General features: G+C 45.2%; 1 protein-coding gene across 2 annotated transcripts; it reads right to left on the reverse strand.

Annotated features, from left to right (window-relative positions):
* Positions 1-384: 384 nt before the first annotated feature.
* Positions 385-11,993, reverse strand: GOSR2 (golgi SNAP receptor complex member 2). Of its 2 annotated transcripts, XM_061368894.1 has the most exons (6): positions 11,936-11,993; positions 10,918-10,982; positions 8,437-8,545; positions 7,270-7,402; positions 4,383-4,523; positions 385-2,450 (listed from the first exon to the last, which is right to left on the reverse strand). In XM_061368894.1, exons 1-6 carry the CDS (start codon positions 11,962-11,964, stop codon positions 2,289-2,291), a joined length of 639 nt encoding a protein of 212 aa, XP_061224878.1. In that variant the 5' UTR covers positions 11,965-11,993; the 3' UTR covers positions 385-2,288. The 2 variants fall into 2 exon arrangements, with proteins under 2 accessions (XP_061224878.1, XP_061224879.1); XM_061368895.1 differs by lacking the exon at positions 4,383-4,523.
* Positions 11,994-16,935: the final 4,942 nt, after the last annotated feature.

Genomic DNA, 16,935 nt, shown 5'->3' on the forward strand with positions numbered 1-16,935 from the left:
AGTCCCACCTTGGTAGAAGACAAATGCTGCTACGCCAGGTCACAACTACATGAACTTGACACACCATCAGAGGACCATGAAGTTGTAAAATCAAGGTGGAATTGGACCAGTTTATGGGAACAACGATATGCCAGGGATCCCTTAAGAGGTGCCCAACTGATCTCAGACAAGAGGATCTCTCAAGTGCACAGTATCTGAGTCTATCAGATTTCAGATTTAAAATAAATGTAAGGTGGATTTAGGTACAGGATTTAGATTAAAGATACAGTAAGGCAAGTGATTTATCACTGCAGACTTCCTCTCCTTTTAATTCCCTCGTCCCTCAAATAACTGTACTTGGTCTGCTAACGTGCTTCCTTGGGAAGGCCTGGTGGGCTGAGGAGCACGGAGCACACTGAGAAGCAGAAAATGGACAACCAGAAGGTGTGCTGCACGCTGGGTATGTAACAAGCATCGAGGCTTTCTTCTGCTGAACCACTTGAGAGCATTATCTAGGCACTGACAGCAGCCTGGCCTTCATTTCTGCATCTGCAGGAGCCAGCCAGTGCTCTGAGCCCTGGCTCTTCTCCTGCCCTGTGTTCCAAGTATGAACCTGACTGGCCTATAACAGCAGATCAAGCTGGGTTCTCTCATCTGGGCATAAAGCTGTATCACAGCACTTAGGTCAGGAAGTACTTCAGTTACACACCTGTAAAAAAGCTGCATAAACAACAGCTAAACGCTGCTTCACTTGCCCATATTAACCCAAATTCACTTTGTACAGTTATTAATACCATTTCTCCAGACTGCGTAATAAAAGCAAAGCTCATTACATCAAAGACAGAATGACAGAACTCGTAATCTGTTACTAAGTAAGAGACTCAAAACCATTCCAGGCAGAAAAAACCCCAAGGAATTGCCATCATTGTGCCACATCATCTGAATATGACCTTTCTGTGTTGGACGTCTGGAAATGCTCCAGATTTGTACACACATTGGGATGGGAATGTATCTGAAGGCTCATTGAAATGGATGATGCCCAAAATCTCAGGAAGGCCATTCCAATGGAAGCCCCCCAGTCTGCAGGGAAAGTGCCATATTTAAACAATGAGGCATTTCATAACTGTGAGGAGATAGATACACCTAAGCTGGCTGTCCTCACCTCTGTGAGATGATGTGTATGGGAATCTTTCACAGTAATTCTGCAGGTACAAAGGTTAACACAGAGAACACCCTTCCCAAGCGTGAGGGATGTTTTTAGCATCCCAAGGCACGTACTTCAGGAAACTCTTTTGACACAGCTCATTTTAAGTGAATGGTCTGTTGCCCTGATCCCACTGTTATTCTGAACAGCACAGAGAGCCCATTCCAGCTCTATGAACATAAAAATCAGAAACCTCAATTTGAGCACAGTGAGGACTTGCCTGCTTCATAGACTCAAAAAGTACCAGCCACAGAGCACAAAACCCCAACCAACCACCTCAGAAAGTGAAAGCAACTCACCAAAATGTGATGTGCACTAGCATTAAAAATGTCTTAGAGGTTATATTTGGTACTAGGCACAGTGGGATGACACAGGCTGGATGTGCATCTAACTGAAAGCAGGCAGTACAGTATTCAGCTTCCACTGGGAAGCTGCAGGGCATAAAGAGGTACCAAAACATACCTCAGAGGAGAAGCATTTCAGCCTAAAACAGCAATACTTGTGCTCGTTAATACTGTATGTGTAAACAAAAAAGTTAGCTGAGGTCATAACTGTGCTTTAAACCTTTCCCCACCAATCCATCTCCCTCCAAGCAAAACAGTGAGTTTGCAGATGGGAATCCTTTACTTCCCATCTTTCCACACACTGGCTCCCCAGCAGTGTGCTATAATTGGTGCAAATTCTCCTCAGAGGCATTCTTTCATGGCAAAATACAGTGATCAGGGTCCCTTCTAGCTAGCACAGGAAAGGCTCATTACATCTTATGCTCTGCCTTTGAATCCTCTTATCCCTACCTATCCCTATCCAAAAGGACACTCCTACCTTGCAATACAGCTGGGTAAAGTTTTCACTGCTGCTTCCTACTTAACAGATCCTTAAACTTGCAGACAATGAGGTGAGAGCAGGAGAGGATGGGGTTATTTTTTATAGGGCCATTCTCAACTACAGTGTCCCCACAGAAATTTGTTTCCCTGTGTGCTTCCCGCATGAGTGTGATTTGTGAACACTGGAGTTCACAGGAGGGGCTTATCCAAAGCAGTACCCTTTGGAGGACAGTCCATCTTGCTCCAAAAGACCATCACCTCTGATAATACAGTTCAGTAGCTCATGTCAGATACTGCACGACGAGAAACATAATGACACAAGTCAGAATCATTCCCCCAATCATGAAGTATTTATCTTGAAAGGCTCGCTTCTCGATCAGCCGCATCACTGTGTTGGATAAGCCCAACATGTTGGCCACGTCCAGGATCTTCTTATGAGTACCCTAAGAATAAAAAGACAGTAAAGAGAAACAGTTAACCTCATGGTCCAACACTTCTTATTCCACACAGTCCAAGAGTATTTCACCATGGGTGGCAAGCGATGAATTCTGATCAGTGGAACTTGCTCTTAGCCAACAGCTCCTACAATCTAAGACCAGGACCTTGGAAATAGCTGAATGATGAGACTAATTAATTCACACACATGAACAAGAACGTGATTAAAGATACAGAACAATCTGTCCAAATGGAGACATCATGAAGAGCATCTCAGAGAACATGCACTCCCCACAGAGGCATTAAGAGTTTTCTGGTCCTTTTTCAGACACAGTCCAATAAGAGCTTGAAGTTCCTTCATCAGACAACCTTTCTTGTACAACTTCCCTCCTGCTGGGGCACAGTTCATACCAACAAGAAGCTGTGGGTCTAGAAACCTGTAAGGCTAATGGTAGAGTGCAATGAAAAGGCATATAAAAGTGTAGTTACTGTGATTTCAAAAGAAAAGCACTGAAGAAAGGGTGCAGACAGGCCCACACCTCAGTTGTGTTTCACTGCTGAAGCAGTTAGTATTATTCAGAATGGGGATGCCACCAGTTTCCACATCATAAGCAGTAAGCACATGAGAGGTAAACACAGTGAGCTGGAGGACAGGAGGCAGCAAACACCCTTGTCACACCATGGTAATGATAATGGACCTAGTGTCTCAAAATGCCTTCTGGGACCAAGTCTTTAAGAGCACACTCTGCTTCAGAAAGCCTTAAGACTTAGTTGTGTCTTCTCTGAGCAGGGGCAATAGCAGATTCCCATCACAGCGCTCTACTACCTCCAAATAAATCCTCTGCCTTCTGTTCTCCCAGTCCACTGAATCTGTGCTTGCAGGAGACTGAAAAGGTAAAATTTTGCAATGGCTTTGAGTATAAATCTGATTTAAGATCAGAAAAGCTCTTTAAGGACCGAGTCTGTGTCAACTATATTGGACATACATGTACAAACAGTTTCTCAATCCATAAAATACACAGAATCGCAGTACCAAGTGAGATAACCAGTTTCTTCTGTGGAAGGCCCTTTGCTGAAATCAGATTATGTCTTTGTTAGTTAGACATAATCACATTTTTCACCTCATTTCATACCCCTCACATCAAACCCTGGATACTCTGCTTTCAAGTTCAGCACTTCTGTCTCTGCAGCAATGTTTCCACACTAGTTCACAACGGAAGAAAAACTTGCTTGGAGAACAGAAACCAAATAGGAAGCCTTAAAACCAAAGCAAACAATAGGAAAGTGAAGACTCTTTGAGTCTTGCAGTCAGTGGAACAGTGGAATTGTACAGCCAGAACAATTAAAGCTTTGCAATAAGTTAGGAATACTTGGTTCATACACACTTATATCCAATACCCAAGAAGTTACATGGAATAATAAGCTTCCAAATTAACCCACTGATCTTTGTGAGCGGTCTCCAGGCTGACTGCTTCTGCCAGATTTGTAAATGGGCAACAAAGTCTTTGGTATGTAAAAACAGCTAAGCTAAGGGGAAAAGGAATATGAACAGCTATTTCCTCATCTGTGAGTGAGAAGATAAATCCCTCTGAAAACATAAGGACCTGATGCTTCCAAAAGAACAGAATTCACAGCAACCCATTCTTAAACACAAACAAAACAGAACAAAAGGGAGCAGAACATAATGTTAATCACTCCAGATACCAAGTACCATGCAGGTGAAGATTGTTAGGCCATCCAGCTCCCAAAAGAGCTTAAAGATGTTCCTAATAGGATTATAAAATGTAAAGATTTCAGGTTTAGCTTAAATGGGAGTTTTGGCCTTCAAGCATTCTCAGCTTGAAGCAGTGTAATGGAAGAAAATCATGTATTTGTTCTACTTAAGTCATCACAAACACAGAAAAATGTGGGGTCTTTTTGGTAAAACAGGATGCCCCCACCTTTAATGTCACTCTCTGGTCCCTCAGGCCCTGAAGGATGTTGGTCCCACTGCCAATAAGATCATCCATGCCACGATGGGCATTCTGGAGGGATTCATTAAACTGTAATGTTTCGTCGATCGGTATGGTGGTGTCAGAGTCCTGTGGGGGAAATGCAGGGTCTTGGTTACCTTGCCTGCTCAAGCACACAGTCCACACATAGTCAGATCCACAAAAAGAACATGCAGAGACAAATGTGGCAAGAAAACCTTGACAGGACTTGAAGGATTATGTTTTAAATAGGTTTTCATACAAATACAAAATACATTCATATTTGAGTGGAAAAACGTAAGAGAAGCCTATGGGAAGCAAGCCAAAAGGCAAAGTTTATCAGGTGTGTTCAACTGCAATTAGTTCTCAAAGGCTAAAAAGTCAGATTAAAAGTGGAGAATTTCTTATAGACTGATGTAGGAAAGGGTATTACAAGAGAGAACATCAGAAGTAGCAGAAGGTGTTTAACAAGGAGTCATGTGATCCCTGCAAGTGAGAGACTTTGATTTAATATCACATTTCTAAGTGACAAAAGGCCTGCAGGACACTCTGTAAGTTAACAACATGGTGTGTATTTCTGAGGAGGGCAAAAAGACATTGACCTTGCTCCCTGAAGATTTGATTCACTCAGCACCCAAGGCCTAGTCTTGAAAAGAACCTGAAACCATTAAAAAGTAACATTTTTTCCAGAAAAGATGTATTAGCTCAAGTATGCATCTTGAAATGGAAATAACTAGATAAAACTCAGTAATCTGGATTGCACAAGAGACTGGAGGATGTGATCGCTTTTGGCTTTCAAAGGCCTCCAGTTTAATCTTCTCTGGACACCTTTTGATCCTCAGAGTCAAGGTAACAGCTCATCACTCCCACCCTGGTTTAGGAACAGGAATCATGATACTGGTAAGAGGTAAGCACAGAACCACTGGCCTGCCTGCTCCCACGTACTCAGTACAAGAGCTACCAACATTCATATTTAGGCAAAAGATGGTTTATACCCTGCATCTGACTGCTGGCTGTAGGTTACATGCATATAACATCATCAAACTTGCTCTGAGGAGACTCTGGTGATTATTATAGAAGTTAATATGGGAATGACATGTATGATCCACTGTCAGATGTTGTACAGCATCAAGGGATATACTGCTGACTGTAAGAGTGCATAAAGGACAAGAGTTGTTAGCAGGCACAGGGTCAAAGTCAGTGGATGAAGAACCTGTGTCAGCACACACATCTCTGATCAAATGTCAATGAAGCACTAAGGTTGAAACAAGTGTCTTGTCTTACATGAGCCTGCAGAGCAGGAGCACTTGGATTTGCAGCTGTTATTTCAGGTATGTATAAGACTTCAAATCAGCAAGGATTTGATTTCCTAAATGAGGAGCTTGTAGGGTTTTATCATACACCCCAAGAGGAAGAAAACTACCAAAGATTTGACCCTCCTCACAGGGAGACTCGATGGCATCATCTCTTTCACTTGCTGTTAAGAGGTTTTCTCCAGAATGGTACAAGGGAAGGCCTTAGACCGTATTTCTCTTTGAATTAAGCAGATTGTTCAGACACTGCTACAGCTTTCCAAAGCTGTTCTGTATGTTACAGTCATTTACTCAGGATGCTTACACACTCAGCTGTCATTTCTATTTAATAGGGTAGTGTATAAATAGAAACGTGTGAACTTCTAACCACAATAGATAGGCCAACAGCAGACAAATCAATCATCGGTTTCCTATTAAAGGGTCACTCTAAAAGTCACAATTTTATTATGAGTTGAAAGACATACAAAATAATAATGGTTTGGAGTGTTTTTCCTTTCATCTTGAGGCACCTTTCAACATCTAAAGGAGAAAAAACCCCAATTTGCCATTTATTTTGTACTTGCAGAGCTACTGCTCTTCAAAACTGTTCCACTTAACGTGTTTTATTTCTGGACAATTTTTCCTGTAGGAAAACGTCTCCGTATTTTCAGAGAAACACCACAGGGTTTTAAAACCAGATCAGGTTTCAGGGTTCCTTTCAAATCTTGTTTATAACTTCAAAATAGCCAACCTAAAGCTCAGGCTCAGCTTTATGTCAGGCTTTCAGAAGTGCACTGAACTTCCCAATCTCAGGAACATAAGACCATTCACCCCGATTCTTCCTTGCCCTAACAACACAGATAAGGAATGATAAGATAACGACAACATAGATAAGGAATGATGGGTTATATGCAATTAACAAGAAAGAAAAAAGAAAGATAAATTAAAAAAAAAGAAACCCACAAAAAACAAAGCAAAGACTAGCTTTTGAGTCACAGCAAAATGAAAGCCGAAAGCAAACCTACATTATTTAAGCAAAGGAATTTGCACTGGGGAACTTCCCAGTGGAGGAGCCAAGAATTAACAAGAACAGGTGGAAACACATCCCTGTTATTAAAAACTTTTAAATCATTTACAGATAAAAAGCAAGGGTTTGGGTTTTTTTCCATCTGTGTGATTTGGACAAATTAAAGCTTGCTGACATCTACTGAGAGCAGGGTGTGTAACTCAGACAGTTTACAGATGTCAGGACTTGACAAAGACATTGGACACAAATCCAAGTCAAATTTGGTACCTAACTCATTTTCCCCTTTGCAACTACCAGATAAAATCAGGCACTGGATAAAACAGGAGCAGCAGCTTCTGGAGTCTTTTACTACTGCCTCTGAATGGCTCAAGAGTCCCTCGTGAGAGTTGTACTTTTTCAGCACACATTGTTATTCTTTTCTATCTTTATTCCACTTACATCTCACAGCAGCATAAGAGTCACACCTATGTCTTGCCCAAAACTCCTCTGCAAGCCTAGAGCTTCCAGAACCCAAAGAGCTAAAGCAAAGACTATTTACATTAGTAGTGAATGTGCGTGCAAGCAACTCCTCTCGCTGTCGCTCCTGCTGCTCCCGGATGTAACGGCGGTGCTGGAAGTTCCTCAGAGCTGTCTGCAGGTGCTGAACATCATACTTGAGCTGGTCAACTCGGCTAGAAAAGATCAACAGCAGCAAAACATTCCCAGGGATAAAAATACCATTCTTTTCCAGTGTTCTTAATAGGAATAGTGGAGCATTATGAATTAACAGTGACAAATAATAAAGAATAATGGGTTCTACTTATCTAATAGATAAAAGTCATTCAAGCTTAGGCCTGTATTCCAGGCTTAGATCTTCCATGCCTCATTTTTCTACTAAACAGGTGATTATTTAACTGGGGCTAAATGACACAATTGGACATCCTATCTCTTCAGGAGTTATATATGTATATTCCTCATTTAACACAGATCTGGAAAGACAGTAGGATTTGTAGGGTTTCTATTTCATGACCCCCTTTCCATAAAAGATGAAGCTTTCAGGTTTCATTAATTAGCTTCAAAGTCAGCAGGCAATAGAAGAGACCTCTCCATTAGGCTAAAACAAATGACATCCAGAACTCTGTGGTCTCTACTTAAATTTTTGATTATATAAAGAAAGCCTAGATGACTATTTCAGATACTGACCTCTATAATACAGCTGATGTGAAATCCTCCCCTAGTATCAACAAAGACATATTAGGACCAAACATTAAGAGCAGAGTCACAGAATAAAGTAGAACTGAAGGCCCTGAGCTCTTTGGTTCAACCTCCTTCTCAAACCAGTGCTCGCTTTAGAAACCCCCTTATTTTAGTCACCAACAGGTAGGAAAATGGTCCAGAGAAAATTATACCAACTGAAGTAATTCCACTCCTTACATCCACAAATGCCATTAAAAGCAAATGCCATATAAAGAAGAAATTTAAGCATCCAAGTGATATGTTCTGATCATCTCAGAACAGAGCCACGAATCCAGCTCCATCACCAGTTTATGGTTAAACACAGGAAAGCAGTTTTGCCCTCTGTGCCTCAACTTTGCTAGCGTAGAGCACAGAAATAAGTTACACAAAGTATAAAGTTTTCACTCTAATGAAAAGGCAAAGGGCTTCAATGAATGTAATTAAAATAATACCAAAGACTACACTATCATAGCAAAGAAGGTGGACTTACAGTTTAGCATTCTGTCGCTTATTGGGAGGTTCTTTGCTGGACAGGATTTCCAGACGTTCCAGGTTGCTGAAGATATTGTCTATTCTGGCCTGAATTTCATTTTCTACCACTGCAAGGGAATTAAAAAAGCACTCAAACCAGGGTTTAAAACCTGACAGATGCAAATCCTTACCAGACAAGAAAAAATCATCAATAACCAAGAACTCCAGATATCATAAGAAGCCACTTCTTTACCACAATAATTTGAGACTCTTGCCTTTCCCTCCACCTTCTCTGAGGAAGGAGCAAGGAAACCCCCTGCTCTTTTAAGGTATCTGAGCCTCTTTTCCTATCAGCTCCATGTATTAGGATTTAAAGATCCCACATTCTCCCCTTCATCCTCTCCCTGTTCCCTTGGACTGATTCGCTCACAGGAGCCAATAGCCAAAATGATTCTCACAACAATGGCAGTTTAATGGCAAACTGTTAACAGAGAGTTAATACACATCATCAATGCCTGCAGCAGGGGAGATTGACAGAGCATGGGAAGGATTCAGGAACTGGTAGACTAGACAAATAGCTCAGGAAGACCTGGCCAAAGCCCTTTCAAGGGAGAAAACAAGGCCACCATAATTGCCTCTGCAATCATCTATATTGCAATTGCTTCTGTTAACCTGTGTAGAAATAGCAAAGGGACAATAGTACACAGTGCAAACTCACGCACTTTAATGAGGTGGGAAATGGATACAACTGGGGCAAGAGTCATACGCTTTCAGTTACACTGCACAGCAAAACTCAGTACAAGCCACATCCCCCTTCTTATTTGACAACTGCATTTAACCATGTCACAAGCCAGCATTTCACAACCCAAGAGAATTGCACAGAAGGGCAAAAGACAGGAGCAGTATTAATCACCCGCCAGGTGGGTTTGAAGGTGAGCTGTAGGGCTGCAGGTACACACCCTCCAGAGCACGTCCAGGCTATCCAGAGGACAGAGGCACTGTCACGTCTGTGCAGTCACAAGGAGAGTCCTGCAGGCTCAGACCTGCTATAAATCACCACCAAATCCTACAGGCACCATTTGTTCTTATTGCATTTAGACTCAAGAGGTACTCAGAAAAGCATTATTAACTGCCAGCTATTCCACAGTACCTCAGGACTCCTCAGAGAATCCCATACAGCAGAACCCAGAGAAGCAAAGAGCACCTACAATGCCTCTTCTTTGCCCTTTGATCTCACACCAACAGTAACTAGCTTACATATATAGACACAAATCAATCGAAGTGTCCTAATTCATCTCTCCATCATTTAGTACAGCTAAAGTTAACAGAAAAGCAATCAGGAGAGCAGACAGACTTATGTTAGCTTTCACTAGTCCAAACACTAATATTATTATCTTGGTCATCACATGCATTTCTGAGCAAGAAGGATTATTCGCCCACAGTTGGAAAACTAACAGAAAGTTTGATTTCGTGGCTTTTATTCCTGCTCTCCAGCCAAAACATAATCCTTTTTCCTATAAATTCTGAAATGCTAATGTCTAGAGCACATATCCGTCCTTAAGTATATATCTAGTGAAACAGTATGTTCATTTATTGTCTGTGTGAAATGGTACACAATCCTAGCAGTGTCCTTCCCCTGCAGAACTTCCTGAGGAGGCCCATTAGCAATTACTTATACAGAAACTGGAGTTTCAAACACAGGTCCAAAATACACTTGCCAAAGTCCTGCCAGAAAATATCACAGTGTTTTATTACAGTCATTTTATTAGCACAGGCTTATGGTCTGAATTCATTGAAGCAATTTCAAACCTACTTGTTCTATGTATTTCTCATCAGCAGATGAAATTACAGGTTCTTGTTCTGATGGAAAAACAATCAACCTGCTTAAATTCCTGCACTCCAAATCATGGCATCTTCCCCAGAAACTGGACCAAGCATATTTTGGGAAAGACTGCCAATTAGTGGACGCTTGAGGAATAGTAAAATGACAAAACAGACACATAATCACATTTCTCAGCATTCTGAGCTTCTATCAAACTGAATTTGCAGTTACATCCACATCCATGTGTTCATTAAACCTCCATGACTGCATCACTGCGGGGTTTTATAACCTGTTTATGTTGAAGGCCTCCACAGCAGACCCTGACAATGAGTTTCAACATTTAACAGCATCAAAAAGTACCTGGCATTCCCATCTCAAGGCACTGCAGAAGCAGCCACAGTAAGCACTACCTGTCAATGAAGGACTTAGAACAGGAAGATGATCTGAAGCAAAGTCTTGCTCTATCTTTTCTGCTCTGCCCTTCACATAAAACATCACCTTATTGAAGTGAAACAGCAAAGTAATTCTAATGCATTTCCAACTGCTGATGTGTCTCACCAGCTGATCACAACTGGAAAGCCCGATTTGTACATCCCATGATAAAGCACCCAGGTTAATGATGAAAGCTAAATCAAACCACTACTGGAATGGGACTTGTCTCACCAATTAACTACTTACAGTGCACTGACTCTTTGTCTGAAGTCTCCAGGCGCCCCATGTAAGACTGGACCTCATGGACTTGCCTTTCAAAAGACAAGGAGCAAATGAACAGAAGTCAGTTGACAGCTGTGAAATCAAATCATTTGTCAAAGCCTCAGTATTCAGCTTCTTTTACTTAAAAGTGCTTTTTTCAAACAGAAAAGGAATGAGCTACATTCAGTGCATCACTGAGCATAAAAACCCCAACCCCATTCTTCAGGATGGAGAAAGCTGTGTTCTCAATGTGCATCTACAAAATAAGCTTAAAACCAAAAATGGAGGTGAAAAGGCTTCACGTTCCCACTTCACTTGTAGCTCCCTTTCTGTATTTATAACCTGAACTGGCTCCCCCACACCTGGCACGCTGAAATCCACCACTTCAACCCAATCCACACTAACCACGAAGTCAAGAGTTCCGGTTCACAGCAGGACCTGGTCAGTGCTGAGCACAGCAGAGGGAAGATCTGACCCCGCTCCTCCCTCCCCAGATCACCTTTATCTGTGACACAGCGGCACAGGGGTCACACATTTCCCAAAGGGATCTAATTTGTGTCCGTCAGACATCTCCAACCCCTGCTGCCATAAAATCCTGCTAAATCAGTATGCCTTAACGTATGGATAGCTGCTAACACAGACACACTTGTTTCTAAGGAATCCCAGACTGGTTTGGGTTGGAAGGGACCTTAAAGCTCCTCCAGCTCCAACCCCTGCCACGGGCAGGGACCCTTTCCACTGGAGCAGCTTGCTACAAGCCCCTGAATCCAACCTGGCCTTGAGCACTGCCAGGGATGGGGCAGCCACAGCTTCTCTGGGCACCCTGTGCCAGCGCCTCAGCACCCTCACAGGGAAGCGCTTCTGCCTCAGAGCTCACCAAGAGGCGCAATGAGAGCACTGGGCCGCAGGCCCCACACCCGCCCCTCAGCCCGTCCCCTTCCCCACGGCCCTGATGCTCGGCGCTGCGGCCGGGCCGGGCCGCGCTACCCGCGGGCTCACGCACTTGTTGGTGTGCTGGTACAGCCCCTCCATGCCGCCGGCAGCTCCCCGCGCCCCGCCGCCGCCGCTCCGCCGCTGCCCACGTCACCCCCGTCCGCTTCCGGCCCCGCCGACTCTTCCGCTTCCGCTTTCCCACCTCCCTGCAAGGCGCCTGCGCGGCCGCCAGGGGGCACTGCAGCACCGCGGTGCGGGAGCGGGGTTGGGAGCGCCGGGGGCTGCGGCCGGCTCCGCCTGGGCTCGGGTCCCTGCCTCTGGAGCCAGCGGGGACCCCGGAGCCGGGGTGTCCCCTGCGGGCAGCTCCCGCACCCGTGTCCGCACCCCCCTGCGAGTCCCCGCATCGCGCCCAGGCTCCGGATGCCGCGGGGATCGTCCCGGGGGGGGGCGTGAACCGCACCCGAACAGAGAAGCTGTGGCTGCCCCATCCCTGGCAGTGCTCAAGGCCAGGTTGGACACAGGGGCTTGGAGCAAGCTGCTCCAGTGGAAGAGGTCCCTGCCCATGGCAGGGGTTGGAGCTGGATGGGCTTTAAGGTCCCTCCAACCCAAACCAGGCTGGGACGCTATGAGAAAGTACTTTCAGAGGTGGGAGAGCTTAAGGCTCTCTGGTCATCATCTGATACCTTGAGATGGGAACAGTCTCCAAAGTGTTGATTTCTTCTGCTGCCGCTCATTTACAGTTAAGGTTGTGTCAGTTAAGCATATAGGCTAATCACGTAAGAGCAAGTCACTGAGCATCACACACATGTGAAACAAGTATGTATCTTTAATCAGTGAGAGATTCTTGTTCTCATGTTGGTCGATGAGAAACTGAACATGAGCCAGCGCCAGTGTGCGCTTGCAGCCCAGAAAGCAACCATAACCTGGGCTGCATCCGAAGGAGCTTGACCAGCAGGTTGATGGGGGTGATCCTGCCCCTCTGCTCTGCTCTCGTGAGACCTCACCTGCAGCACTGTGTGCAGTTCTGGTGTCCTCAACATAAAAAGGACATGGAGCTGTTGGAACAAGTCCAGAGGAGGCCACGAGGATGCTCAGGGGCTGGAGCAGCTCCTGTATGGAGCCAGGCTGAGAAAGTTGGGGCTGTTCAGCCTGGAGAAGAGAAGCTGCGTGGAGACCTCAGAGCAGCTTCCAGTGTCTGAAGGGGGCCTATAGGGATGCTGGGGATGGACTCTTCATTAGGGACTGTAGTGATAGGACAAGGGGTAATGGGTTAAAACTGAAACAGGGGAAGTTTAGATTGGATATAAGGAGGAAATTCTTTCCTGTGAGGGTGCTGAGGCACTGGAATGGGTTGCCCAGGGAGGTTGTGAATGCCTCATCCCTGGCAGTGTTCAAGGCCAGGTTGGACAGAGCCTTGGGTGCCATGGTTTAGTGTGAGGTGTCCCTGCCCATGGCAGGGGGGTTGGAACTTGATCTTAAGGTCCTTTCCAGCCCTCACTATTCTATGATTCTACATACCCATCCTTTGATGGATTACACTTTACCTGCCCTGCCCTGCCATGCAGCAAGCCAGGTCTCTGACAAAAGATCATCCTCTGATATCTAATAACTCAAGCCACAGAAATCACATCAGCCTAAGAATAAACAGCACATCAGTAAGAAGCATTGCGTCAGTTAGCAGCAGGGACAAATCCCTTCACTCCTTGTTCTTCGCTCTCCCTTATCTGAGCCATTACACCCCGTTTTCAAACACTTTCTGGAAATAGAGATGTTGAATGAAGATAGATGCCAGGATTTCTCTCCTGGCCAAGGCTTTAGGAAGTATCAGAACAAGTTTGATGAAGCGGCAGGTACTGAGATACAGGAATGGATTCTGTTCCTTTGTAAAGACATTGGGGTTTGCCAGAAACAAGAGGAGCGTCTGTTGCTGTTAGACTTCAAGTCCTTCCAGGAGGAGTCCTTCAGCAAATTGGCTCCTTTAGACACAACAGCCAGGAGCATGGAGGGGGAAAGAAAGGGTTTTGTTCAAGGAAAGCCTCTGTATTGTAAACAGGATAAAAGGGGATGGAGAGAGTCACTTATCAATGTCTGATGTGTCCCCAGGTCATTCCTGTGTAGCACCTACTGGAGAAAAAGGATTTCACATTCACCGCTCACTTAGAAAGCCCAAGCCAACGGTGGGGATTTTCTCTATCAAACAATCTGCAGACACCCTGTGCGTTCAAACCCCCATCGGTGCATTCCCCATCGCTCTCCTCTGGCTTGTAGTTTAAAGCCTTGCAGCACCAAAGGGAAAGCTGGGTCCTTGTAGGGGCTCCTTTGTTCTGCCTACACCTCCCTGCTTTCCCCTCACAGCCATGGGACTTTGTTCTCCCTGTTTAAAAACAGACCCTGATGCTCTCTTTAAAACCAGACCCTAATAATGGGTCTCTCCCTATTTCCCTAAGCATGATCCCAACAGGTACAGAAACTCTTTCCCCCTCCTCCCTCCCTCCTTTATTTCGGGCACACAAAGTATTCCCAGCTCTTTGCATGCTTTCTTGGTTCTAATAACTCTGGCTTTAAAAACAAAGGAGTGCCGAACCCGAGGGCATGCCGCGGAGGCAAGACATTTAGATGGATGCTTGATGGAGACTCCTCACTTAGTCCAGCTGCAGGCCATGGGGCTGCGTGTCCCAGCTCTGACAGACTGCCTTTACACAAGCCAGACCTCACAGCACGCCTCTGAGGCTGTGGAAGTGGAGGCAAAGGGAAGGGGAGACATGACAAGAATGTTGAAGCCTCATCGATCACATATTTTGGGCTGCTGGGCGAGGTGCTGGACCAGGTCTTCCTGGGCAGGAAGCTTTTTAAAGACACATTGCACCTTCCTGCTCACCTTCCCCAGTGTAGAGCATTTCTGCACTACTGTCATGGTTTGGTCAGTTTTGAGACTGATCTCTGGTCAGGAGTCACAGATGCTTGGAGCATCATTCCCTTCTTAATAAACGTGCCAGGTGAAGGGATACAGCAAGGGTGGGGAAGGTCAGGCCCTTCTAGGAAAATGATAGGAATAGAAAGGAAACAGAAATCACCCAGGGAGGAGATGCACTGCAGCATCCCCCAGCCTTAGGGAGCTTTGGGGCACAAATGGCTGGAGGTTTGGAGCATCCTGGGCATATTTGCATCATGCTTTTTGCTATTCCCTGGGTGACAGCCGCAGATGACTGCTGGAGATGCAATACTGACCTCAATGGGGTTTGGGTACATGTAGTACACTGGGTGTGTTTGGTACCTCCACGTCTCCACTGCAGTATAATGTGTTATATTATCATAACAAGGATTAAATCTGACTCAGTTCTCCATGCAGAACTGAGTTCCTGATGCCTTTGCCCTGCAAATCGTGGCTCAGTTTAACCTTATCAATGACATTCAGAAGTCAGGAACAGAAGAGCCTCCTCCAACAAAGCCAAGGATACAGAAGGGGCAAGAAATGACTTTGTCTTCCTCAGTCAATGAACAGATGAAATTACAATATCCCTGACAGAAACGTACCACCTTGCTTCCAGCATCAGGACACCTTGTTAGGAGCTTTCTAGTGAGACGGCATTCCCCTTTAATCCCAAATCCCATTTCAATCTCTGCCTGAAAAGCTCTAGCTTTGGAAATCTGAATGTATCTCCTTGGCAGCCCTCTGGTACATGAATGTGTCAGTAGATGAATTCAGATTCATTTAGCTCTGAAGTGTATGCATAATTTAACACTTACATAGGCAAATCTTAAAGTATCTGGGCAAACCCGTGTGCTATTATCGTGGCTTTCCCAGGGTCACTTCCCTGGCAGTCTCTCTGCAAGGTGTCGGGTTCAGAATTCCATCAGAATCAGACAAAATCATCATCTGCTTAGGGCAGTCGGAGGCATCGCTCTTTGGTGTGCTCCTCGCTTCCACTGAACAAACACCCATCTGCCAGCTCGAGTTTTGGCAAACCAGTGCAGATAAGGACATCATGAGTTTCATAGGTCAATCCTGAGGTGCTTTTCCAAGTCAAATCCTGACATCAGCCTGCCTCACGCTCACGTTTTGTCAATATGGGGGACCTTAAAACACAAAAAACCCCACCAATCCACCCAAAAAAAACAGGTAAAAATCACCATAATCCGTATTTCATCAACTGATTAATCCAGGCATAAAGAGATGGACGTGCTGGGCTTCTCACACGCTGGAGTGCCTGCTCCAGGGGCTGGGCTGTGCTTGTTGTTAAAACAGCCTGACACAAAGAGGCCCCAGGAGCTGCATGCACCCACAGGATAGATGTCTTCTTCTGTCAATCCAGATGGAGACCCCCAAGAGGGAAAACTGGATTGTCCGTATGGGTGAGGGGAGGAATGTCATAGAGGAATGCTTCTAAAACCTTCTCCAGTAATCGGAGCAAAACCTTGCCAAGTCTTTTGCCATTAACAGAGGCTGGGACTGAAGGCAGACTGAAAAGGTGCCATTTGCCATTCAGTCCAGCCTGGTGCCAGAAAGCCAGAGCAGCCAGCTTGCTTGGGCATTGCTCAAAATGAATGTAATTACAGCAATGTGGTGCTTTTCAGGCTATTTTCCATTCCCCATTTCCATTTTGGGGGGGGCAGTTTCCCATTGCCATTTCCATCGCCATCACCAGGTTCTGATGCAGGCAACTGGAGCTGCAGGTGTCCCCTTGGAAGTCAGGTCATCCCATCGGTGTGGTGGCATTTACCCACTTGCCAGGATGTCTGCAGGGAGAGGGAAGGTGCCCCAGCAGGAGCTGTTGGGCTGATTATCCCATCATTGTGTTGGAGATCCTATCTCCAGTGATTAACTGGGTCCTGCTGTACTGCTCTGTTCACTATCCCGAGCTTGCTGTCAATTTGCTGCTTCTATTTCACATTCAAAGAAGGGCTTGTTTTCCCTAAAGCTTATCTGCTCCTTTGGACCAGGCTGGATGGTCTCACTGCAAAACAATCTCCCTCCAGCAGCCAGCCTTGCGCCTCTATGTTACAGTTCAGTCTTCCAGGTTCAGCTGCATTTGGCCACTGTTGCACTGGCAGCAGGGGTTTGTTTGCCCC

The sequence above is a fragment of the Neopsephotus bourkii genome, unplaced genomic scaffold (genome assembly GCF_033783945.1).
Source record: "Neopsephotus bourkii isolate Nb327-2 ecotype Australia unplaced genomic scaffold, CSIRO-AGI_Nbou_v1 NB_1462, whole genome shotgun sequence".
In the NCBI taxonomy this organism is placed as follows: Eukaryota; Metazoa; Chordata; class Aves; order Psittaciformes; family Psittacidae; genus Neopsephotus; species Neopsephotus bourkii.

Excerpts from the sequence above, each read along its gene's own strand:
- GOSR2 (XM_061368894.1), bottom strand. The coding sequence starts at position 11,964 with ATGGAGGGGCTGTACCAGCACACCAACAA. Across the intron at positions 7,403-8,436 it reads AAGCGACAGAATGCTAAACT|CCGAGTTGACCAGCTCAAGT; the intron begins GTAAGTCCACCT and ends GATCTTTTCTAG. Across the intron at positions 2,451-4,382 it reads ACCAGAGAGTGACATTAAAG|GGTACTCATAAGAAGATCCT; the intron begins GTGGGGGCATCC and ends TTTTATTCTTAG.